Genomic DNA, 26480 nt, shown 5'->3' with positions numbered 1-26480 from the left:
ATGCTTGCTTCGAAATATAACTCATACAAAATGATTACAAACATCTATTTTTGAACACATCGATCAATACAGCTGTTAGCAACTAGACTGAGTTCAGATTCTTTATAACTGGAAGAAGAAAAAGAATATGAGGAACCACTAATTAGAATGCCCTACACTTCAATGCAGCTAAGAAGTACACTAAGGGTAGCGTCGTCGACACTGTGGGCATGTCCTGTTAGAGGACAACCACCGGTCGATGCACGTGGCATGATATTTGTGCGTACATGTCAAGGTTCGAAGCAGCTGACCCTCATACTCCTCAAGACATATCGCGCACAACTCTTCGTCCTCGCTGGATTCCCTCTTTGGAGCAACGTAAGCTGAGATCTCGAACATCTCGATCTCCTGGGGCTCTAAACCGAGTGCTGAGATCTCGAACATTTCGATCTCCTGGCGCTCTAAATCGCGTGCTGCAACTGGGGCTGGGGCTGAGGCTGGAACTGTCTGATACCTGAGGTGACGACGTTCACATCGTCTTAGTAAGCATAGTGAAATGCATGCTAAGACGAATGAGCCTCCAAACATGCTAAATATGATGATGGTTAAAATCATCATCTGCCACCGTCTGTAAGCTACGAAATTTGATCCAGGGTACCATTTCCAAGACACTGTCTTTGCTTGCGGATGAGCTGCAAAAAAGTATAATCAGAAATTTCCATATTTTCTTATATAGATACAAATATGAATACAAAGTTAATATAGTTTAGAAAATAAAAATAAAAAAAATATGAAAAAGTTGAACAAACTCGGTCCAGACCGACTCGGTCTGCCGCTAGGTGGGTCATGGGCCAGACCGGGTCCAATCCTACACCCGGGATCAGAGAAGTAGGGTCTGAACCGCCCTAGACCCGGGATTAGAGAAGTAGGGCCTGACCCAGCCCGACCCACACCCACTGCTACTAAAGTATAGTTGTAAAAGAAATAATTATAATCTATTTTATGCATACCTATCCTCTTGATTCAAATTTGTTAGAGAAAAAGGTAATTATAAAAAGGAAGATGAAGAGCCAAAACAATGTTATATCGCCTTTGTGGCATGGGTAGCAAAGGCAATTGGATCTACTAATTATAGGCTTGTCACATGGGTAGCAAAACTTTGTGGCATAGTCTTCAAGCTAATATTGAGCAGAGATTAACCATAACGTTGTTAAGCACTATATGACTCGTTCGGTTTTGGTGGTTGTAAATAAATGTCATATTTATTATACGCCACTTAGTGCACGGAACGTGAAACAGTTGATAACTCAAAATGTGTCCTATGTAGATATTTTTATTTTGAGTAAATTACCATCGCTATATTTGGTGTTGATCATACATAGTAGTAGTATTACCAAGAAAAAAAGTTGCTTTTGATAAGGAAAGTGAAAATTGAATGACATGAATAAGAACACAAGAATAATAACATACGATCAAGCTTTTAAATATCATACATCAAGAGAATATCAAACAGTCAAAATCCATATAGGATAGCAGAAATCCGGGAAATACCACAAATATGTAATAAATATTAGTATCATATTGGATGATGATCATACATAATATAATGTTCCAAAATATAATCTAAACGAACTTAAAGAAATATAAGCATATAAAATATAATCCAAACAAACTTAGAGAAAAATAAGCATATAAACAAATGTAAATGATATATATTTACCATTGCTAACCAGTTGTAACTTATTTTTTTAAGAGCCTATTAGAATTTTGCTAAAATTTTCCTAAGGTTATAGACATTAAAAAAAAAAGATTTTTATACATAGCTATATTCAGGGATGAGCCCAACAGGGGGCCAGTAGGGTTGATGATGAGCATACAATAGTGTGAAGCTTGGTTAGCAGAGCAGGCTTCAAGACGCTTAGTAAAAATTACAAAAAAAAACTTATTCCCAGCCCAATCTCACTCATGTCTTGATGCATTCCAAAAAGTTATGCCCAGTCCAATTAATTGAGACAGATATACTCCATCTCAAACCCATAATGCATAATATAATAGTTTAGGGTTTTCTTAGTCATTAACTATTTCATATATTGAAATTAGTTCCTCAAATCATTAAATTAGTTATTAGGTCTCCCAATTATTAACTTTTTTTGAAATTTATCCCTCAAATCAAATCTATAAGTCACAACTAGAGGGTTCAACTTGAAACAACTATGAGAAATGGGGAATGTAACAGAAATTCCAATGATGAGGGATTTCAAAATAACTTAAAGAATTGGGAGACACGTAGAAATCTCAAAGATTTGAGGGACTAATTCAAAATATGAAAGATTAAAGAGCCTTGTTGATGACTATGATCAGACAGCCTGTTGAGTCCTTGTTTGGATGTGGTTGTAGTTGTGGGATGATGAAAGGGGGCCGCTTTCTTCCCAAACTTTGTATCTGGTTCTTGAGTTGGGGTTGATGGGCAATCTGCACGCACAAGATGTTAGGTCTCATGTTTATGAGCATATATCTCTAATCTTGTTTTGATGACTTTACAAACAATTCCTAATATTGTTTATCTAGTGTTTGTTAGTAGACATTCTAGACAAACAACGATGTTGGAGATTGGTTGGATTGTGTCTTCCCGATGATATCTAAAAGAGGTTGGCAGACAATTGGAATGAAGCCTTGCAATATTCAAGTTAAGTACAAGATCAAGCTTCATCCACACTATGAAGAGGAGGATTATCAAAGATCAAGCTTAATGAAGATTTTCTTCTTGCATACATTAGTTTAGGTTTATACTTGTGTTTAATACTTTAAGCTCAATATTATATACACACACAATTTATTGGTTTATCCGTTTTTTGATTTATCCACAAACAATGTTTTTACAAACATTATATACATACTTATTTGTTTTCATGTGGATAAGTTGGTTTTAGTTTAGTTATATACATATGAAACAAATAAACATATTTATATACATATTTATATGTTTCATATTCTATTGTATTTAGAAAAATATAGTGTTTTTGGATTATAGACTTAATAACAATATTTCATATCTTTATCAAGTCTATAAACCTTTTGGGAAGTAATTTAAAACTTGTTTGGAATGAATTCGTCAAAATCAAGTTTTAACAAGTTCATGTTCGTGCATGTTTTTGCAAAACAGGTGAGGTTTCACAAATGAGAAACGCAATTTGAAAATTCTTTTTCTAATATGTTATATTACATGTTTATAACAATTTTACAAATTTTTATTATTTTTAGAGTTAATTTACTATGTTAAATTGATTTTACAAAATTAAATGTTTCAGTAATTTTTAGAATCTGGAATATCTATGTTCATATAATTGTTTCTCACAAATAAGAAGTAATATTTAAGAAATTATATCTCTAACGTATTCATCTACATGTTTAGAAACATTCCTCAAAATTTTATGATTTTTGGAGTTGATTTTATATTTTTAATTGATTTTATAAAGCTAGCTACGCAAAAATTCCAGAATTGTCTATATCTATCGTGCATGTTATAAGTCGACTTATGAAGTTTTGTGTTGATTATTATTTTTCTTCTGCTGAGTTGACTTGTAATTCATATGAGTCGACTCATGTAGTCATAAGTCAACTTTTGAACAGTATAAGTCGACTTATAATGTGATTGTGGTGGTGATGATGAGCTGAGGGATGACCTTGAGGGCCTTTTCGCCTCTTCTTCTAGGGCGGCTAATGAACCTGTCGACTCTACTGTCACCGCTGAACAACTACCAAGCTCTGCTCCCCGATATGGTCGAGAGCTCTGAGGGATCGCGTCTTGCCGGCATTGTTTAGCTTCTTTTTCTTTTTTGTATATGTATCAACATGTCTTATAGTAGGTGGACATGGATTTGTAACAAAGCTTGTAATCGACTTTAATTGAAATAAAGATTTGACTTTGCCTCCATTTTTGAGTTTATCTTTACTCTTCATATTTTGCTTGACTCTGCTAGCTCATAGCTTTATTTGCAAAAACCAAGTGTTGGCTGGGGTAAGTCGGTCAGATTGGAATGACCTGATGAAAGGGTCGAGACGATTGGTTCATTGAGCTCCTTAGTGTTAGCAACGTGTTCGACCCTTTAGTTGACAAAGACTTGGCGATTTGTAGTGCCTAAGTCTTTTTTGTCGAAGGTGGTCAAACCATTGAACTTCCTACCTTGGGTTTAATATGATGATACCAAGGGCTTTTCAGCGGAATGACAACCTTAAGGTTGAGTGCCTAGGTCTTACGTAGACCTAGGTCTTTTAATATTACCATGATGATCGAGAGATGACTGTGGGAGTCGACCACATGTTGTGCCTTGGGTTTATTTCTGAAAAAGTACCAAGGGCGTTTTATTCAATCTGGGATGAATGCCTAGAACTTGCTGAAGTTGACTAGGTTTTTCGCCCTATAAAGGACCGCTCTTGAGGGTTATTAGGTATGTTTGCGGTGAAAGTTGATTTCTTCATTGCTGAATCTATTACACGTTTATCGATTACAGATTCAAAGTAAAATTAGTCTTTTTATAAGACTTTCTTAAACAATGAAAAAAATAAAAAAAAAGTACAACTCTCTTCAAACAAACGCAACGGGTGTTTATCGCCCGCTACTTGCGTGGGATCTTGGCCTGTGATGGGGATGTTGATATCCGTAGACCACCATCGATCAGATTTGATTGCTAAAAAATTGGGTAGAGTTTCGTTGATTCGCGAAGGAATCAATAAGCCGTAGCACTTATCTCGGCAACGGCGAGATAATTGCTCTTCTTAAGATCACCACAACAGGGTAATCTCAAGGAACGAACACGAGAGCTTCAGATCTGACGAGCTCCTCTTCTTTATGCCGATGAACTCGATCCGATCTCTCCTCCTCCTCTCTGAAATCCGTACACCTTCAGTCTTCAGTCTGGCAGGGTTCGCCAATTCTCTCAAATTCCATATCTTAAAAAATGAAGGCCCTGGTGCTGTATTTATAGGCTCCAGGAAGTTCGGGTGGTTGAAACTGCACAAAAGCCCATTTTTAGGCCTAGAGACACCCCTGGGTGTCTCAGCGAGACCGAGACACCCTAGGTTGTCTCCCTTGGGTGTCTCGGCCTTAGTCGAGACACCCTAGGTTGTCTCGGTCTTGGCCGAGACACCTTGGGGTGTCTCGCTTGTGACGAGACACCTTGGGGTGTCTCAATTCCGGCTGAGATGCTCTTTTCCGTGCATTTGTCTGTTTTCGCCGTAATTTCTTCGTCTGAACTCAGATTTAAGTGATTCAAAGTGCGTTGGAAATCCGACGAGGAGATTTATAAGTTCTGATGATTAGATTATTGTGGATTAAACCAGAACATATACGGCGCTTCCCCTTTTGTAAGTGATGCGAGGCTCCCGATCAGTTCATATCCTCATTATTCCGAAACTCCGTTACTCCACGTAGTTCGTCAATCCACTTTATGCATTCGTTAACATCAATCAAGCTTCTGTGAATTGGATAGTGATGTTCATCGTCTTTCTTAGTGCCGAGCCATTCGTGGAGACCTATAGGCAATTTTCGATGCCTACAAATATCCCCTCCAAAGCGTTCTAGACTCGTTTCTTTTATAGAAAAGGCTGGAATACTTTGGATGTGATTAGTCTAGCCTTCGACCGGTATAAAGGACCTGTAGTTAGCTTCGACTCTTGGCTCCTTCGATTTTCAGTCTATTCGATGCTTTGGCGAATAGCTGAAGTCTTTCCGGTGCTACGTTTATCGTCTGGCCGTCGTCGGAGTCTCGAGTCTAAAACTGATGAGTTGAGTTTGGCTCGTGTTATTGCGTTGACTTAGAATTGACCCTCTCTGTCGTATCGACTCTTTCATTGTAATGCATTGATTGGTGTTGACCTAGGGTTACGCGTTGACCGACGTTGACCTTAGGGTTTAAATTGTCTTATGTTGACTTTTGATCGTAACGCGTTGACTGCCATTGACCTAGAGTTACGTGTTGACTGGCATTGACCTAGGGTTACGCATTGACCGGCGTTGACCCTAGGGTTTTGAATCGCCATGCGTTGACTTTTTCATCGCAACGTATTGACTGATGTTGACCTGGGGTTACGCATTGACCGGCATTGATCCTAGGGTTTTAAATCGCCATACGTTATCTTTTTCATCGTAACGCGTTGACTGGCGTTGACCTAGGGTTACGCATTGACTGGCGTTAACCCTAGGGTTTCGGATCATCTGACATTGATACAGTTTATACTCGTATGCTTGCTGGAGTCTATATAGTTTAAGCTCTTAAGGTATTAAGCATGGCGGTCCTAAATGTTGGGACTGCAGGACCAATTGTTAAAGCTGATCCATCTGCATGTGTGGATCTTATCTTGGCGTTGTTGGATACTCGAGTCACGAGACCAACTAACGGAGCTGGTGCGTCAATGACTTGCATTTATAGAATTTTTGGCAAATCCTCGACCATCAACGGGTTTGATGAGCCTTTACCGACTACCGTTTGAGTCAGGCTAGCATGCGGATTGTTCAAGTCCGTTCCGCATGTGACGTTAAGCTAAAAGAGTTAACCCTTTTAGTGCTACGATATTGAATACGTAGACTTCATCTTTCTCTTGTGAAAAGACTAAACAGCGACGTGTATCATACATTAATTTAGGATTTTTGGCAAACCCTCAGCCTTCAATGGATTTGACGTGCTCTTACCGATTACCGTTTGAATCAGGCTTACATGCGGATTGTTTTAAGTCCATTCCACATGTGACGTTGTGCTAAAGGAATGAACTCCCTTAGACTTGATGCTACGATATTGAATACGTAGACTTTGTCATTATCACAGGAATAGACTACCCGGCAATACGTGTTAGGTGCTGACTTATCCTTACTTAGGATTCAGGATAAAAGTCCCCAGAATCGGATTCTGATGTCTTCTTCAATTGGTAAAAGACTAAACCGGCAACGCGTATTAGGGTTGGCTTATCCCTGCTTAGGCTTCAGGATAAAATTCCCCGTGCGTGTGAAGCACGGATTTTGATATTATTAATAACAATCTGCCACAATATTGAATATGTGGGCTTTTGTCCTTTTTACGGTTAAGGACTAACCGGCAACGCGTATTAGGCGTTGACTTATCCTTTCTTAGGATTCGGGATAAAAGTCCCCAGACTGGATTTCTGGTGTCTTCTTCAATCCGTGAAAGAATAAACCGGTAACGTGTGTTAGACGTAGGCTTATCTCTATTTAGGAGTTGAGATAAAGTTCCCCGTACGTGTAAACCACGGATTATGGGAGTTGAAAAAGTGGTGTCTTCTATTGGGGCAAAGACGAACCCAAAACAGGAGAGGAAGAATTTTTTATTCTATCTCCCAACACTGAAGAGAAAGAATTTTATATTCTATCTCCAGTTGGAAAGGAGACTCGAGGTGGGATCTCCATCCCCAGAATCCGGAAAGGTGACACTAGGAGTGGGATCTCTACTCCAAGAATCAGAAAGATTCGGATAATCCTAACTGTCGGAAGGTTTGATTACCGAACTAAAGGTAAATTTCTCGTTTATCGTCGGAAGGTTTGATTACCGAACTAAAGGTAAATTTCTCGTTTATCGAGAGTGAATTGTGGTTTTGGTCCTTACTGTAGGAAGGTTTGACCAAGCGGGAGTTTAAGGTGATCCTAACTGTAGGAAGGTTTGATCACTCGATTTGAATGTGGACCTCCCGTTCATTAAAGGAATCTAGAGGGGATTTTGATTGTGATCCTAACTGTAGGAAGGTTTGACCAAATGGGAGTGAGAGTGGGAGTACAAATTATAATGGGAGTGTTAATTCGTACAAATTACTCAGAGGGGATTCCTAGTGTTAAGTGACAAACACTTAGCACGGAAGGGTTTGACAATTGTCAACAATCAAAAGATTAAAATTCCGACTACTATGTCCAGACTCTAACAATGGGAGTGTTGAGTGCACAAGCATATCAGGAGTTTGAGCGGATTCAACCAAAAGGAATTTTGGTAGTCCCACCGTCAATTAGTCTGATCGGTGGGGGATTTTGTGGTGGAAGACTGTGAGTCGTCAAACATCAATAGGAGTTTTGTAAAGGAAGATTGATCCAACAAAGTGATCGAATCTCATCTCAGCAAACGAGTGTTCAAAAATCACGGTGGGTTTAGTGTTTATCACTTTATTTGCAATGATTGGGTTATCCCTAAGAAAGTTACATGTAGCATTCTTCCGGGAACTTCCCGTTACATAAATCATCCACCCCCAGCTTCCTTTGCAGACCTGGGTCAGACATTGTATTCAGTTACATAATCGGGTTATCCTTAAGAATAATACGTATAAAAATTCTCCAGGAACTTCCTGTCAAGAGTGGGAAATAGTTTAGACTTGTATACCTATTGGAGTATTGAGAAGCAGTTTATACTCGTATACTCTTCGGAGTATAGGAAGAAGCAGTTTATACTCTTATACTTATCGGAGTCTTCATTCGACTTAATTGAGCGATATAACGCTGGCTTCAACCAAGGTTTGGATACTATTCTTGAGAGCAAAGCAATCATTGGTGGGATGAAGGACCCTTCTGTGGTACGCACAATACTTTGGATCCGTAGTATTGTCAGCGTCCTCTTGATTTACAATAGGTGGCAGCTTGATCTTGTTATTTTTGAGAAGGGTCTCGAAGATGGCTGGAACGTCTTCGTCCTTGAATGAGTACTCTTTTTGGAGCTTCAGATCCGAAGTCTTCTGCTGTCTTCGGGACTGTTGTTGTGACGTCTGATTAACGTCAACAACTGTTGTAGGTACCTTCCCTTCATCATGGGAAACGAGACTCAGATTCAGAGGGTTAGCCATCGGTTGGCTTCTTTCGACATTCCTCTTTCTGAGAAAGTGTTCGGCCTGCTCTTCGCGCATCTTCAACTCTTTCCAGGTATTGAGCGGCTCTACTCCCATAACGTCCAAGATGTTAATGGAAAAGTTGTTATGACAGGTTTGCAAGATGAATTACTCTGTGACGGGATCCTTGCAGTTCATTGCCAGATTACAGAAGCGTTTGATGAAGGTATCCACCGACTCTCCATCTTTCTGTTTCTCATCGAAGAGTGTCCTGATTGATACCTCGATGTCATCATCAAAGAAGTGAGCGAGGAACATGCTCTCTAGATCCTCCCAGCTGTCAACGCTTCCAGGCTTGAGACGGCGATACCAATCGAAAGTAGGCCCGCGAAGGGTGCCAATGAATGACCGAACCATCAAGGCTTTATTGTCGGAGATCATACCCAAGTGGGACTTGAAGTAGATCAGATGCTGATTGGGCGAGCCCTTCCCGTCGAATAGTGTGAAGTTGACCAGGTTAAACTTTGCCGGATATGAGATCGAATCCCACTTTCTTGGGTAGGGAGACGGAATACCGGTCCTTTTTATCCCCTGAGCAGACATCAGCGCGTTGATTTTGCTCTCGAGATCCTTTATTTTCTCGTCCTCATTTGTATCAGATCTTGGACGATTCTTGAAAGGAATAACGGGACAACCCCCAGTGTTGTCATTATTGGTAGGACCACCCCTAGCATTGTTATCTTTAGTAGGGTCACCCCCAACATTTTGGTCAACGGGAGGATCATCCACATTGATGTGTTCATCCACATCTGAATCGCTACCTACTTAGTTAGCAGTATTGCGACGGTTGGATCTGTCAATTTGATTGGACAAAGCTCGAATTTGTTGGTCATGCTCTTCCCTCATCCGTAGCATAGCCATTTTCATTTCAATCTTGAATGCCTCTTTCTGCTTGGTTAGAGCATCCTCGAGAATTTTGGCGATTTGCTCAGTGTTGATCATGAACGCCTCATGGGATTGTTCGGGACTAGATACGGTAGCCTCTGAAGTGACCGCCAAACAAGCGTCTGATGCTTCATCGTCTGATGATAATCCTTTATTCATCCTCAGATAGTCCCTACGTCTAGTAGTTCCTACGCGTAGTCGAGTCAGACGATGTGATATGAGGGGGTCTGAATCAGAAGGTCGGGTCGATTTCCTCTTATCAGCTACATTGGCGATGACTACGGATCGTTCAGGCCCGACGTCTTCTAATTGAAGCCGAAATATTAGTTGGTCTATCCCCAAATTGACTCTCTTTCTTGGGGAGAAGTCGAGGTAAGAAGTAATCGGAGACTTCCCCTTATCGACCATATTGATGGTGTATGTTGGGAGTTCCTCATCTCGATTGGCCGATCGTCTCTTGCTAAAACGCCTTGATTTGGGCTTCAATGCTTCTGCAGAGATACTCTCGAATACCGAGACCCTCCGTGGAGTAGTCTTGGACAGCTACATACTGATAATACTGCCCTGATTAGTTTGGTACACGGACAGTGAGAGTTCACTTCCCGGGTACCTCTCTTTCGAGATTTATTCGTACCCCCAGCCCGATAGTACAACTCATCGACGTTGCAGTCAGAGCAACCAATCAGCTGTTTACATGAATTCTTAAGTATAACACGTTCGTCTGTCTGACGTATTTTCCTCTGAGTAAACATCGCCTTGTTGGCATCTGTGGGAGTCACACGTTTGGAATCACACCTTTGTGAGGGTGAAACCTTAACGGGCTCCCGGTTTTCTGTACGCACCCCTAAGCGGGCCGTTACAGAAATTAACTTGCTAGGAGGTCGCGTACGACCCTCAGTCTGGATGTTTGCTCGGGGTTCCTTCAACGGTCCCAAGCGTTCCTTAACAGGCACTTTGCCTCGATCTTCGGGTAGAGAACCGAGGCGATCCTTCAGAGGAATCCTGAACTTGGGGAAATCCACGCTGCGGTGGGGCTTTACCGGAGGTTCGGGATCTAAAGTTGACAAAATCTTGATGATAGTTCCGTTTGTTTTTTCCTTAGGCGCTAATTTGACTTTTGGCATCCAAACTTGTTTGGATCTCGGCGATCTCTTAACTGCCTCGTCCTTTTGCATTCTTGTGCTTTTCGCACAAGGGTCCGGGCATGCGCAAGCAAGGCGCGACGCTTCTGGATTCGCTCCTCGAGAGTAGAGCGGGTTCGTTTGACACAAACTCATTCGTTAATCGGAGGTCGGGAGGAGGATCCCGATGCTGGTCGTGGCGATAGATTAGCCACTTGGCGCTTTCTGAACTCCAGATCTGCTTGGTAACAAAGTCCATCCAACTGATCCAAAGTCTTGGCGAATTACCGTGCGAGGCGTTGGCGTTTCCTTTGACGTGCTCTCTTTGATAGAGTTGGCGTGCCTTCAGCAGTCGACTCCTTGATCGCGAAGGAATTCAGATCTGCAGATCTGGTCTCATTGGATGCCGACGGATCGTTGCAAGGTACAAATGTAGCAGCGACGGCGAGGAGATCGACTTCTTGGGTCTTCAGATCTGGAGACCAGCGGGTCTTATAGGAGGAGGAGATCTTCCTACGCTTACGAGGAGGAGCAGATCTGGAGGAGGAGGAGGAAATATATTCCTCGAATTTCTGCTAGTCGAATTCGTGTTCGATCTCTTCGAGCACCGGGATCTTGATCATCGGCTACGGTACGACAGCTTCGGCAGTGAAGCTGTTGGCTCCCACTGTGGTCGCCAGCTTGTTTGCGGTGAAAGTTGATTTCTTTATTGCTGAATCTATTACACGTTTATCGATTATAGATTCAAAGTAAAATTAGTCTTTTTATAAGACTTTCTTACACAATGAAAAAAACAAAAAAAAGTACAACTCTCTTCAAACAAACGCAACGGGTGTTTATCGCCCACTACTTGCGTGGGATCTTGGCTTGTGACGGGGATGTTGATATCCGTGGACCACCGTCGATCAGATCTGATTGCTGAAAAATTAGGTAGAGCTTCATTGATTCGCGAAGGAATCAATAAACCGTAGCGCTTATCTCGGCAACGGCGAGATAATTGCTCTTCTTAAGATCACCATAATAGGGTAATCTCAAGGAACGAACACGAGAGCTGCATATCTGACGAGTTCCTCTTCTTTATGCCGATAAACTCGATCCGATCTCTCCTCCTCCTTTCTATAATCCATGCACCTTCAGTCTTCAGTCCAGCAGGGCTTCGCCAATTCTCTCAAATTTTAGATCTAAAAAAATGAAGGCCCTGGGACTGTATTTATAGGCTCCAGGAAGTTCGGGTGGTTGAAACTGCACAAAAGCCCATTTTTAGGCCTGGAGACACCCCTGGGTGTCTCAGCGAGGCCGAGAAACCCTTGGGTCTCGGCCTGAGCGGAGACACCCTTAGGTGTCTCGGCCTTGGCCGAGACACCTTGGGGTGTCTCGCTTGTGCCGAGACACCTCGGGGTGTCTCAACTCAGGCTGAGACGCTCTTTTCCGTGCATTTGTCCGTTTTCGTCGTAATTTCTACGTCCGAACTCGGATTTGAGTGATTCAAAGTGCGTTGGAAAGCCGACAAGGAGATTTATAAGATCCGATGATTAGATCATTATGGATTAAACTGAGACACATACAGCGCTTCCCCTTTTGTAAGTGATGTGAGGCTCCCGATCAGTTCATATCCTCATTATTCTGAAACTCCGTTACTCCACGTAGTTCGTCAATCCACTTTATGCATTCATTGACATCAATCAAGCTTTTGTGAATTGGATAGTGACGTTCATCATCTTTTCTTAGTGCCGAGCCGTTCGTGGAGACCTATAGACAATTTTTGATGCCTACAAAGTAGAATGACAGGCTTGAGGTTGACTGTCTAGATCTTACATAGATGCCTAGGTCTTCAATATTACCATGGTGTTCGAGAGATGACTGTAGGAGTCAACCACATATTGTTCCTTGGGTTTATTCCTGAAAAGATATCAAAAGCTTTTTATTTAACCTAGGTTGAACACCTAGAACTTGCTAAAGTTGACTAGATTTTTCGCCTACGGAGGGCCGGCCTTGAGGGCTATTAGGTAGAATGACAAATCTAAAGTTGAGTTTCTAGGTCTTATGTAGATGACTAAATCTTCAATATTACGATGATGGTCGAGAGATGACTGTGGGAGTCGACCACATGTTATGCCTTGATTCAATGAATATTTTATTATTAATGAAAAAAATTGTACAATTTTTACTGTGAACATTTCCTCAAGCATATGTCTTGGGGACGCTAGAGCCCTTCTTTCTGAGTTTCTGAGACTTTTCAGTTAGTGAACTTCTAGTCAGGATTCGCCTAGGCTATGTGCAAGCCTTCCAGAGGGAGTTCTTGCGGATAGCATGATTCGACCCTAAAGGCTTGGGAAACTTTTGTGATGTAGCTACCAGTTGAGGGATTGGAGTTGCCCTTCCTGAGAAGACAATGGGCTGGCAGGCCCTGAGTTTGTCCTATAATCTCATCATCGGGAAGTTGGAGTTGTTTTCTCCAAAGAGACAAACTATGGTGGTTTTCTCGATAAAGCTTTAAAGGTAATGGGAGATCTTCCATCGTATGGATAGTTAACTAGACAAATACTCCCAGAATGTTGCTAAAGCTGCTGAGAGAGAGGACCATGTCGACTCTTCTCAGCCAAAACCGAACCCTTCTTAGGTTGAATGATATAACTCTAGACTCCGTTTAGCTTGGGTGATACAACTCCGGTATCTTCCAGAGTTAAATCTGTCGACCTCCTCCACAAGGTTTGACATGTTTTCTTGAAGAGGGGCAAATTACTCTTCTGAAGGACTGAGAGACGGTGAACTTTATTCTAGTCGGGCTTGAGTAATATGGCTTTGGTGTCGTTCTTTAAGGTGAGACGGACCAGACCATTGTTCAGAACTTGACACATCTTCTCAAGAAAAAAGAAGGCCCCACAGTGGGCACTAAATTATTGATGACTTGATGAGACAGCCAGTTCAGTCCTTGTTTGGATGTGTTTGTAGTTGTGGGATGATGAAAGGAGGCTACTTTCTTCCCCAACTTTGTGTCTAGTTCTTGAGTTGGGGGTGCTGGGCAATTTGCATGCACAAAAAATCATGAGCGGGCGGGGATCAGTTTCCCTATGGTACCCCCGACAACCAAGTTAGCTGATGACTTGAGTGGGGTAAATGAAGAACTATGTGTTCTTGCAATTATGTAATGTGTGAATTAGGGGGTTTCAAGATTGTGAACCGACCTCTTTATAAGGTTGAATAGCGACCATATTTATACCCAAGGGTATGAAGGTAGGTTGGTCACTTCGGCCGAGCACAGTAGAGCGATGGTGAAGTGCAGTGCTGGCAGTTGAGTCAGCTTCTGCTCTACTAGTGTCAGTTGGTGACAGGGGGCAAGATGACTTCGGCCTCGATCGGGGAGTGATTGGCGGCATGTCAGAGCCCACGTGGATTGACAAGTGACGTGAGCTAACGAGCCCTGAGGTGTGATGATGGTTGATCCATCTGTAGGTATGACGTGGATACGTTGTTAGTATGGATAAGCTTTGTAACAGAAGATACCCTTTAGCTTTGCTAAGAAGCAATGTCTCTTCGAGTCGTCCTTGCAAGACGTGGGATGTCTGGTCGAGTGGACTCTTGGCAAGTTATCTTCAACGAGAGGGTTGACTGGTACCGCCTTTCGAGTCGGCATGAAGAAACATCGAATCATCCAGCTGGCTTAGTCGGACTCTCTACTGGGCTTGGGCCTCCAAATTGATAAGGGTCTATATCGAGTTTTTACTAACCCATTGTTTGGCAATGAACCATATTCTATTGAATGGGATTACTATAACAGGCCTAATGTAGAAAATTACTTAATTTAATATGTAAAATCTCAATTACCTGCATTTCAAAATAGTGAAAGCAGCTCCTAACTATAGTTAAAATGTTTGCTTAATATAACATGTATGTTAGTTAAAATGTATAGTCTTGTCTTCATTTTAATATAATGTGAAACTTAATTTGATGTTTAGATGTATTACCTTTTACTTCAGGTTATATTGTTTATTGTTGCATTTGAATTGAGTTTTCTTAACTTTTAAGTTATATAACTCTGTAGACTGCACAATCAAATTTGTGTAACTTATTAGCTATTAAATTAGTTTTCTTAACTTGTTGGGCTAGTTGAATTGATTTAAAGTAAAGCATTTGTATCGTCAAATTTATGTCATATAATCTTCTTCAAACCAACAAAATGAAAGGAATAATGTTATGTCATATCAAACTTGACTTTATTTTTTATCAAAAAAAAAAAAAACTTGACTTTATTTGTTCATTTGTGCCACCCCACCCCACCCAAAAAATCCAAACCGTCATGGACTCCTCCCAGATAAGACATATTAAAGGAAATATTGGCCAACATATGGTAAATATATTAGCTAAATATCGCCCATAAATTGTTAAAAAGTGCGAAATTATATTGAGACAATATCTTTTTGCTGCAAGCTTTACAAAAGAATATATCAGCCAATATATTAGATATTAGTCGGTATATCAGATAAGTTAGGGATATTTAAAACAATGCATATGATCATAGGAGATTTGTAAGCTATTTCTTCCATGTAAATTTGCATGAAGATGAAAAATTCTACTCTTAAATAAAAGTGCAAATCTAGGGTTACTTACAAGGCTTCCATCTTCTAATAAAAACCGTCCCCACTGGACAAGGCTTTCTCTTGTGCGAACTCCAGCGTAATGTAGGTCGTTCTGAAATACTGCTACGCCACATCTGCATGAAGTAATTCGTTTCTCAGTTACAAATTAAATAAGAGGAATATAGTGTTAAGCTAGTTGCTTAGTGTTAAACCATATATAGCCCTCTAAACAAAATCGATTAAAGGATCCTTTTAAGTTTTGTTGCTCTCCTTGATTGAAATTCCTATTAGACTTATTAATAAATTCAGTTTAGTGCCTAGACACCTATGACAGAAAAGGGCATCCAGTTTTTTTAATTAATTAGCTTTCCTTCCTATCATTCAAATCTTTTTATTTCAATAAAACTAACCAATTTAATTGGCCAATCTAAACTAGTTTCATTTCATAATAAAAGGAAATTCTACAATATTGCGAAGTAAGCGGTTTCAATAATAATGGGACTTTGGACAAATAATATTATTTCATATTTTTCTAATCTATATCTATACTACATACTAAAATAAGGCCCTTCATATTGGCTGCCACTTGGTAACTTCTGGATTAATATTTTTTTGCCTTTTTTTCATTTATTATTGTTTGGAATTTTCTTTTTAACTAACTTCTCAACTATCTCTATACATAAAATGTAACCTCTTAGCCTCTCCAAGTTCATAATCCAATTAATACATTCCTTTAATCTATCAATAATGCATGCTAAGACAAAACATATCAATGCCACTTGACCTACCTTACAATTAACCCACTCTCTCAACCTTTATACTTAATCAGTCTCTATAACCCTCTTAAATTGCTTTCTAATTAAACCCCATGATCTGTACGAAATTGAAGACGCCTATAACTAACCGTTTCAATTTCCATCCCGGATTTCATGGTCAACATACGAAATCTAATCCCCTTTCTGCCCAATTATGTGCCATCTCTCACTTTCGCTATCATGTTTTTTTCCCCTGTTTTCTGCTAATTGGTAAATACTTTTCATGTGTATTATTCTCTTGCATATTTTTCTTACAGGAATTCGCATTTTTTTCCAGATACTTTGGGCCTCTACCTTTTGCTTTAGAAATGAAAATTTGTTCCTGATTCTAAAGGAAATCTCGTGCTTATTACATGCAAAATACGTAGCGGAATACTGTATGTATAATAATATTAAACATGTAGAGAGCATGGAATACAAAATAGGATCACCCTAATTAAATCTAACATGATCCCTATATTAAAGAGAGCATTCAAGACTTAGAAAGTCATACTTTCGAAGCGTGATTCAATGGAAGTTAGAACAACCCCTAGCTCTTGCTCCTTGTAGTAATAAATCTCCTCGTAGTGGATCTCCAAGTCTTCAAGTGAGCTTGATAAAATCGGAGTCTTCTTGAGACACAAGGCAAGATATTCACCCCGGGGTACTTAAAATCCTACTACTTCATCTTACTCAAAGATTGCTAGAGTTTAGTAAGAGGTAGATCTCTCTTCTTTTCTTTTATGGAAAACAACTATGAATAAACCATTTATTTTATTTTTTTCATTAACCAAGAAAGAAGAAAGAGAGCTTATATTTATAGAGGAAGCATATGTCATGACATGAATGACTCATCCTATGAGTCACACCATGAGTTATCAAAACAATGATTCTCTCATGAGTCATGCAATGACTCATCTCATGAGTCATGCAATGAGTCATGAAGAATCAAAACTATGTGCTAAAACCATGTTCCCAAGCCATACCACCTTAATGACTCATCTCATGACTCATTAATCAAGGTATAATAAAAGGCGTATTTCATAATTGAAAATACCATATCAATACAGTATTTCGTAATTTACCAATTATTAACTAGTAAGTCAGCATATGACCAAAAAGTCAATGACTTGACTAAAAGTTAACTTTATGGGAAAAATACTGAAATTTATTTCTTAAGCACATAGCATTCTGATTTTACCGATACATATAACCTTTTATGTGTATCCGGTGAAAATTATATATGCGTATCAATCATATGCATTACTCTATAAATTTGTATTTCATAGGATTTAAGTACGCGCTTAGTGTGACTTTAGTACCCAACTTAAGACTTGGCAGTGGATCATATCCACAAGTACAACAGAGGTGCTAGCTACACATGAAGACTATCCGGGTATAAGTTATGATAAATGTCTGCAAGATGCTTACCCGTCGATTCATGTACCATTCGGGTGGCAACCCGAGAAGCCTCTTCGTCGGTTGACTCAGTGATCGTTTGAATTGTCACATGTTCATTGGCCGCCAAAAGCCACCGGCATTGTAGGAAAGTCAGCTCTAACTTGCGCTCGACGCCCGGAAGATTAAATTTGACACCGGTACAACCAGTGATGTTCCAAAGCCATGCTCGAGCCCCATCCACTAAACCTCCGCGGGTCCGGAGATGTTAGTTTGGGTTCCCGATGTAAATTTGATCGTAACCAAATTGGTGAGCGAACCGACATGGCAAGTAGGGTTCTATGTCGCAATGATTTCGGACGCGGTAGATCACATAGCCCGGCCGAATATTAACCAACCAATCGAAGTAGCCGGAATCAAGGAAAGTCCGACCTGTACCCTGCTTCGAGCCACCATTCGCTGGCTCGCATGTATAGCGAGCTGTTTGGGCCAAATTTTGGGTGTTTTGGTCCCTCGGTGATCATTTTCAACATATACGGTATCCGTATTCATACTCTAATGGGTATATGAGTTTAAACTATTTCCCACCCTCGACGGGAAGTTTCTGGAGAATATCGTGTAGAATATTCTTAAGGATAACCCGGCGACCTTTGATGAGTATATGAGGCTAAACTAACTTCCAAAACTCCTAAGAGTATACGAGTATAAACTGGTTCTCTCCGCTTCAACGCAAACTTTTGACCAACGTCTGTCAAAGCGTTGTCAAATATGAATTCCCAACAAAGATAGTCAGCTCAACGTCAAATCAACGACACCATTTAGTTTCAATTCAAGACTTCGACAGCGGTCAGACGATAAACGCAGAACCGTAAAAAACTTCATCTATTCGACAGAACGTTGAATAGATTGAAGGTTGAAGAAGTCAAGAGATGAAGCCCATCAACAGGTCTTTCTGCAGATAAGGCCTATCACATCCAAAGTATTTCAGGCTCTTCTATAAAAGAAACGAGACTGAAACACTTTGGAGGGGGTATCTGTAGGGGTTAAAAATTGCCTATAAGACCTTAAACACAGTTCAAGACAAGGAAAAGACGATAAACGTTATTATCCAAGTCAAGAGAATTTATCCAACATCAGTAAGAGTATGAATTGGATCAGTAGAATGCACAAAGTATCGAAGCGATGAAGCATACGCAAAACAAGGGAACTGGAAGAATTACAAATCGCTAAAGTATCAAAAAAGTGAACGAAACATCACTCGGAGGTCCGTGTAGGCGCGAGTCACCAATTGGTGACTCGCACCTATGCGAGCCACCAAATGGTGGCTCGCATCTGCCACCAAATGGTGACTCGCATCCATGCGAGCCACTAAATGGTGACTCGTATAGTTCCGAGCCACCAAATGGTGACTCGCACAGTTCCGAGCCACCAGGACTCTTGCTGAACACAAAACCTCCCTAAACACGGATTTCGATGATTTTTAAGGATTCTTTCGTCCCAGAACCTCTCCAACTGCTTTGAGGTTATCCCTAAACACGTTTGGACAATTATAAACTACAGATGACGTTTAAACACAAATTCTTATTCAAAAGGACATCTCCAAAGGCCTATAAATAGAAGTCAAGGGTCTCCTTACAAGGGCATCTAGGATCTGAGATTAAGAAGGAGAGGTACTGTCAAATTGTCCAGTTAACCACGAATTTCAGAGGAGAATCATCAGAGCTTAGCGAATACTTTCATAAAGAAAGCCCCTTCGAAAGGTTTGTGATTCTTTCCCCTTCTTTCCTCCGGATTAAACTTGGTTTTAATCTCGAGAAGAGCCACAATCTCGCTTGGTCGTGATTGTCGCTTCCGCAATTGTTTCCTTCGTGAAACAAGAGCGTAATCATATTGTCTATCGGGTTGATCTGCGATGGTCCACGGACTAACGCGTCCCCGACAAAGGCAAAGATCCCACGTAAAGCAGCGGGAGATAAACTACTGCTGCGTTTTGTTTGATAAAGTTATAATCTTTATTTTTCGTTGTAAGGAGATCTTATAAAAAGATCAACTTTTCTTTCAGTTTGAACTTGTAATCGATAAACGGTGTAACAGGTTCTGAAAACAATGGAAAAGGAAACTTTTGACACAAACAATGATGTCTTATTTTAACACTTCATCGACTAGGAATATTTTAGAATATACGTTAGCGACAAATCAGATCTCTTCATTACGATCATATCCAAAATGTCTGATAGTCTAGTATCATTCTAAGAACTTTATCTATATTTAAAAATACCAGATAAATCTAAGAAAAATAGCATACTATTATTTTGAACAAGGATGTTATATTCATATAGGTCCTGTTATAATATACAATTATTGCTTGCAGGACACCTATATCTAACAAATTCAGCCTTTGATATCTTCGTCATATACTGGTTATGACACCTCTGGTTTGGAGCAAGTACCCTTTTGACTTTTTATATAGTTCTAACATTATTAAACTCATCATTGGTTATTTTGCTTCAAATGTTTCCCTTTTTGTTTTTTTCCTTTGATTTAAATAAATTTTATCATATGAAAACTAGCTTATTCTCTTCATATACCAACCCTTGTGAATCTTTTTATGAATTCCCCAACTTATTTCAAACATGTATGACTTTACAAACCTTTTTTCTCCCCGCATTTGTCTCCTACATATATTTATATTTTTTTCTAACTTTTAGTGGAAACATTAATGTGTTTTATTTATTGAACCTTCTATTTTTTTACATTTTCTACTCATGAAGAATTCATCAAAGCTTGATCAACTTATCAAATATTTTGTTGTAGAATATAGTGAAGAAACCACGAGAAAATTTGGCGAAGAACAGGTTTTGGGACGCATGAGTCATGTTTGGAGCTGCGCGGTCAACCGCGGCGCAAGGCCGGTCGACCGCGAACATGCACAGGCTCAGTCATGAGTCTGGATTTATCACGATCAACCGCCAGACCCTGTAGTTAGTTTTGGGCTCTGTCGGTTGATGCGGTCGACCGTCGCGATCGACCACCAGACCTGTAATGAATTACTGGGTTATGTTTGATGGTCGCGGTCGACCGCGTAGCGGGTCACGCCCATATTGTGTTTCCTGTTCTTATTGAGTTTGGTGTTTACTATAAATACCAACATACGTTTCTAGGGTTTCTTGGGCTTGGATTTGGGATATTTGGAGCACAAAAAAGATGTATTTTCTGAGCTATTTGTTTAGGGTTTGTTTGGAGAGATTAAGAGATTTGTGGTGAGATTAGTTTATTCCTTCGAGTGGTTTTTAATCTCAATTTGTACTCTTCATCTCTATTAGTGAAAACCCCATCCCCTTCTTTCCCCATGGACGTAGGCAACTTGTCGAACCATGTTAAAATTAGTTGTTTGAGTTTGTGGCATTGATTTCATTGGTTTGACCTTTATCTCGGCGTTTGGTATTTTGGTTTTCTCAAAGCATGTCGGTTGGTTGTTTGGCTTTCGCAAAGCACGCGCACCCAACAAGTGGTATCAGAGCTCGGGCTACGCTTGGGCAATTTGGAGGAGTAGATCGCTTTGGAAGTTAAACTAGGGCTTCATTTGGTGATACAGGTGGGATCTTTTTGGTAAAGAATCTATCTTTTTCAGTTTGGATTTATTCCTCATTTGTTCCATATTTGTTTTGGTGCTTTGAGAAAGATGGTCAAGAAATAAGGAGTTGTGGAGGGTACTTCTGGCGTGAAGATCGTCCAAAGTTTGAATATCCACTCGATGAAGATTAACATAGAGAAATTTAATGGCACAAACAATTTCGGACTTTGGTGATGCGAAGTCTTGGATGCACTCAATGCACAAAATTTAGAAGATATTTTGGAGTTGGACGGGAAACCGGACGACATTGATGAGAATGTTTGGAAAAAGATGAATAGAACGACGTGTGGTGTGATTAGGTCTTGTCTCACTCAAGATCTAAAATATGATGTGATCAATAAGACTTCGGCTAAGAAGATTTGGGAGATCCTAGAGGGAAAGTATTTGACCAAGAATGTAGAGAACCACTGGCATTTAAAGAGGAGGCTTTATCGCTTCCAATTAAAGAAGGGGACCTTCATTGGTGATCACATGAACCACTACACGAATCTTCTTATGGATTTGGCCAATATAGATGTTATGATTGAAGATGAGGACAAGTCGTTGTTGTTGTTGAGTTCCTTGCTTGACGAGGAATATGAGACATTCGTTCTTACTCTTATTAATGGAAAGACATCTCTTTCATATAGTGAGGTCACCACTGCACTTGTGAATTATTAGCTTCAAAAGAAGGATAAGGAGACTTCAGTTGAGACGGTAGCGGAGGCATTAGTCGCAGGAGCAAAGAGTCCAAACTGTGGTAGGAGGTCGTAGTCTAGAGGGGCACATATTGGAATTCGTAGCAATCAGTGTGCCTTTTGTAAAGAAGATGGATATTAGAAAGCCGAATGTCCAAAGTTGGTTGATCGAGCCGGGAAGAATAAGGGAAAAGTTATTCAAGCTTCAGAGGTAAATGTTGTCGAGACTAGTGGCAACAATTCAATTTTGGATTCTTCGGGCTACTCGTTATCTGCACTGCCGTCAGTTTGTGTTATCGACTCTACAGAGTGGATATTTGATTCGGATGCTACATACCACATTTGCCCTAGGAGGGATTGGTTTTTTAGCTTTCAGGAGTTGGAAAGAGGGGATGTCATGCTCATGGGTAATGATCATGAATGCCCTATTGGTGGTATTAGTACCGTTCATATTCAGATGAGTGACGGAGTGATTCGAGTGTTGGTTGGAGTGAGGTTCGTTCCTCGGTTGAAGAAGAACATCATTTCACTTGGAGCTTTGGAAGCAGCAGGCTATAGGATGACCTTGGCGGATGCACGTTTAAAGGTAACATTTGGGTCCATGATTGTGATGAAGGGTGTTAAGAGGAATAATTTATATTATTTGATTGGGAGCACGATGTTGGATAGAGAGCTGACGACTTCTTTGGATTTGGCTAGACTATGACATTTGTTGAAGCTGGGTTATTTGATTGGTTATGCCGTGCATTGGTTGTTAAGGAGTGTTTTGACCTGTAGTTTGAAGTCCTTTGAGCATGTTGGTATGAGCATGAAGACCGAGGTGGAGTTTTACACTTCTATCCATCAATCGAAGGGTCTTTTAGGTTGTATTCAGTCAGGCATTTGGAGGCCTTCCAAGAAGGCATCATTGGGAGGTAATCAGTATTTGGTTTCTGTAGTTGGTGATTGTTCTAGGCATTATTGGGTCATGACCAGTTCCCGTTGGTGTAAAGACCTAGAATTCAACAACAATTGGAAGAAGTGTATTGGCAGAAAGGTAACCCATCGTTCTAGCTTTGGTAGGGGTCCTTTCTTGCATTTGTGCCAAGCTCATGGAAATTTGAGACACTTCATTGGTGTGGAGACATTAGGGCAACGAGATAAGATAACAGTTGTGATTGGTCGTTCCTTTCTGGAGGAGGATCAGCGTTGGTTGTCGAGCATTGGCTTAGGTTTTGGAGCTTCGATATATTTGGGTCATCTTAGTCATAGGTTGCCGACTACTGCATTTGGAGTTATTAGATCTAGTGGAGCTGCTTTAGATTTTGGTTGGCATTGGATACTTGGTTACCCAGTATTTGGTCACATCAAGGATGTGAGATTTGATCCGATTGCACGTTTAGGATTCAGAGGCTCGTTTGATTATCGTTTTGGAGCTTCTGATTTTGTTCTGAGTAGGTATGTTACTTTTGACTCTCGGCAGGGAGAGTGTTGATCAAATCGTTTGGATGTCGCAGCAGATGGAGGGTGATGCTTCTTCACGTTGGGTGGAGCTTACTCCACATACTCCAGATCATACTGCATCGTTTGAGATTCCAGCTGAGGTAACACAGATTGGGGATTATTTGGATTTGGATACAGATGATGAGTTGGTTTTGGATTCGATTACAACCGGTGGACTTATTTTGGATACGACCATTGGTTTACCTCAGATGGAGGTGTTTGATTTGTGTCAATTTGGGGCCATTGGGAGCGCTATCAGTTGTAGATCATTTGGTGATAATGGTGAAGAGTTGCGGACTTTTCTATTTGTTTGAGGGTCTTTGGAGGCCGTTTGGGTGAACTACATGAAGGCTTGATTCCTTAGGAAAAAGGATATGTAGATAGTCATTTATGATGCAGCCGATTTGGTTAGTAGATACCGACGTTTGGGAGAGTGTTCGCACTCCCGTTTGGGTCTCGACTTATTGTGGATTGAGTCCGTTGTTGTGAATCATTTCACTTTGTACTGGACGCAACAAGTTGGGCATTTGATTTGGTTGGTGTCAGCTCAGTTTTGGAAAAACTTCACCAATGTGGAGAATTAAAGAAACTGCAAGAAAATTTGGCGAAGAACAGGTTTTGGGACGCAGGAGTCATGTTTGGAGCTGCGTGGGCGACCGCGGCGCAAGGCCGGTCGACCGCCAATGTGCACAGGCTCAGGCATGAGTCTGGATTTGGCGCGGTCGATCGTCGCGGTCGACCGCCAGACCCTGTAGTCGATTTTGGGCTCTGTCATTTGATTCGGTCGACCGCCAGACCCTATAATAAATTATTGAGTTCTGTTTGATGGTCGTAGTCGACCGTGACGGTCGACCGCGTAGCAGGTCAGGCCCATATTGTGTTTCCTGGTCTTATTGCGCTTGGTGTTTACTATAAATACCAACATACGTTTCTAGGTTTCTTAGGCTTGGATTTGGGATATTTGGAGCACAGAAAAGAGGTATTTTTGAGCTATTTGTTTAGGATTTGTTTGGAGAGATTAAGAGCTTTGTGGTGAGATTAGTTTGTTCATTCGAGTGATTTATAATCTCAATTTGTACTCTTCTTCTCTATTAGTGAAAACTCCATCCCCTTCTTGCCCCATGGACGTAGGCAACTTGCTGAACCACGTTAAAATTGGTTGTTTGAGTTTGTGGCATTGATTTTATTGGTTTGGCCTTTATATCGGCGTTTGGTATTTTGGTTTTCTCGAAGCACGTCGGTTGGTTGTTTGGCTTCCGCAGAGCACGCGCACCCAACATATAGTTCATTACATGAACATGGAAGTTGCACCATCCAGAGCAATTCATTCGAAGGAGTGATCTTGTAGACATTTCTTTAGGCCACAATTCCAGATTTCATCAAATATCCTGATATTTTGTGATGTCTTAAAATTACCTATTTAAGAATATCTTCTGCATTTGCCAAATTCTAGCTTTTCTACAACTAAATTACATCAATTTTTTTTTCAAAAAATTTGAAAGAAAAAAACCCCTGCAGCATGGCGGAAGATAACACTAGTCATAAACTAAAGTACACCAAATATGGGAAACTCCTCATGCTTGTTTTCACAATATGCTAGTTACAAAAATAAATTAAGTTTCTCAAAACTGTGGTCAACTTTCTTGTCTAGTATGAACAGGTCGTTCCCATGCAAATAACTTTGATAAACTATGGATTTAGTTCTTGACATACGAATAAACGTTTGTTGCAGGAAAGAGATTAAAACGAAGAGAAGATTAATATTTGCGATTGTATACCTGATGATTGAGATTTTTCTGAAGAGGATTATGGAACGCTGGTTCTTTGTAGATGTCGATACAATCATGACTGATGATTGAGATTTTTCTGAAGAGGATTATGGAACGCTGGTTCTTTGTAGATGTCGATACAATCATGATGTCCCCTTTGAGACTACAAAAAGAGGATTATGGAACGCTGGTTCTTTGTAGATGTCGATACAATCATGATGTCCCCTTTGAGACTACAAACATTGAGAAGCTTCATTATTAGTGTATATTTTAGAAAATGAATATCAGTAAATAATATGATGTCTAATGAAACCATATTAGGTTGGATGCACATTGGCATTGTAAATAAACATATGCACTCAAACATTTCAGCGGTAGTCATTATATTTCGATACAGTAGGAAATTGGTGTTAACAGCATTCATGAATTTATACAATTTTTTGTTACTATGATACACACACTTTTTTTGGTAAATGAACATTTTCATTAACCAGTGAACGTTGAAGTACAAGACCACCCAGGAGTAACAGGGAAACAATAAAAATAAACACATCTACAAGCTCTCAACCCAGATTTTGACTTAAGCAAGAACCTGCATGCTAATTACACGAACTAATAAATCTACTTTAATCAAAATGAACTATACCATTAACTCTTCTCCCTTCACTCCCATAATACTGTGATACACCTTTGGTATCGCTCTTCAGTAGTTTCTTATGCATTTCCAAAATGAAAGATGTAATATTTCCTATTTTTCTTGCTTAGTTGTGTTTAAGTTTTATTAAATATGTATATAAGAAATGTATTTATTTTTTAATAATAGAACTAATATTTCGATATAATGTTAAATTAATATTAAATCATTACGGATGCAACGACAAAGGCCAAAAGACATACTAGAGACATTAATAAAAAAAAGATGTTTGCAGTTGAACGCGAAAATGAGCATTATACACTACCACAAAATAAGTATACGGGGACGGTTATTTGGGGACGGTTTAAAACCGTCCCCTTAGCTGTCTAAGGAAACGGTTTTGTGACGGTTTCACCTGTCACAATAGAGTCTAAAACAACGTTTTAAAATAAAACGTTGGGGTTGAATTAGTTTTGCTAATAAATTATGTAATGGGCTAAAGGGACGGTCCCCAAATTTTCATTTTTGGTTTTTAGAACCAGCGCCACACTTTCCCCCCATCAAAACAAATCACCGCTCTAGGGTTTTTCTCGTGTCGAACTCTTTTTCGTCCGCCAGCTCTCCTCGACGAAGCAAAGCCTGCCGCCTCTCCTTCACTC

The 26480-nt window shown here is 40.2% G+C and overlaps 1 protein-coding gene across 1 annotated transcript; it reads right to left on the bottom strand.

Annotated features, from left to right (window-relative positions):
* LOC109822719 (E3 ubiquitin-protein ligase ATL4-like) lies at positions 10 to 25255 on the bottom strand. Its single transcript, XM_020388950.1, has 3 exons — positions 25197 to 25255; positions 15465 to 15567; positions 10 to 671 (listed from the first exon to the last, which is right to left on the bottom strand). Exons 2-3 carry the CDS (start codon positions 15565 to 15567, stop codon positions 181 to 183), a joined length of 594 nt encoding a protein of 197 aa, XP_020244539.1. The 5' UTR covers positions 25197 to 25255; the 3' UTR covers positions 10 to 180.

The sequence above is a fragment of the Asparagus officinalis genome, chromosome 8, assembly GCF_001876935.1.
Source record: "Asparagus officinalis chromosome 8, Aspof.V1, whole genome shotgun sequence".
Taxonomy (NCBI): Eukaryota; Viridiplantae; Streptophyta; class Magnoliopsida; order Asparagales; family Asparagaceae; genus Asparagus; species Asparagus officinalis.
This window is presented reverse-complemented; position numbering and strand designations above follow the sequence as displayed.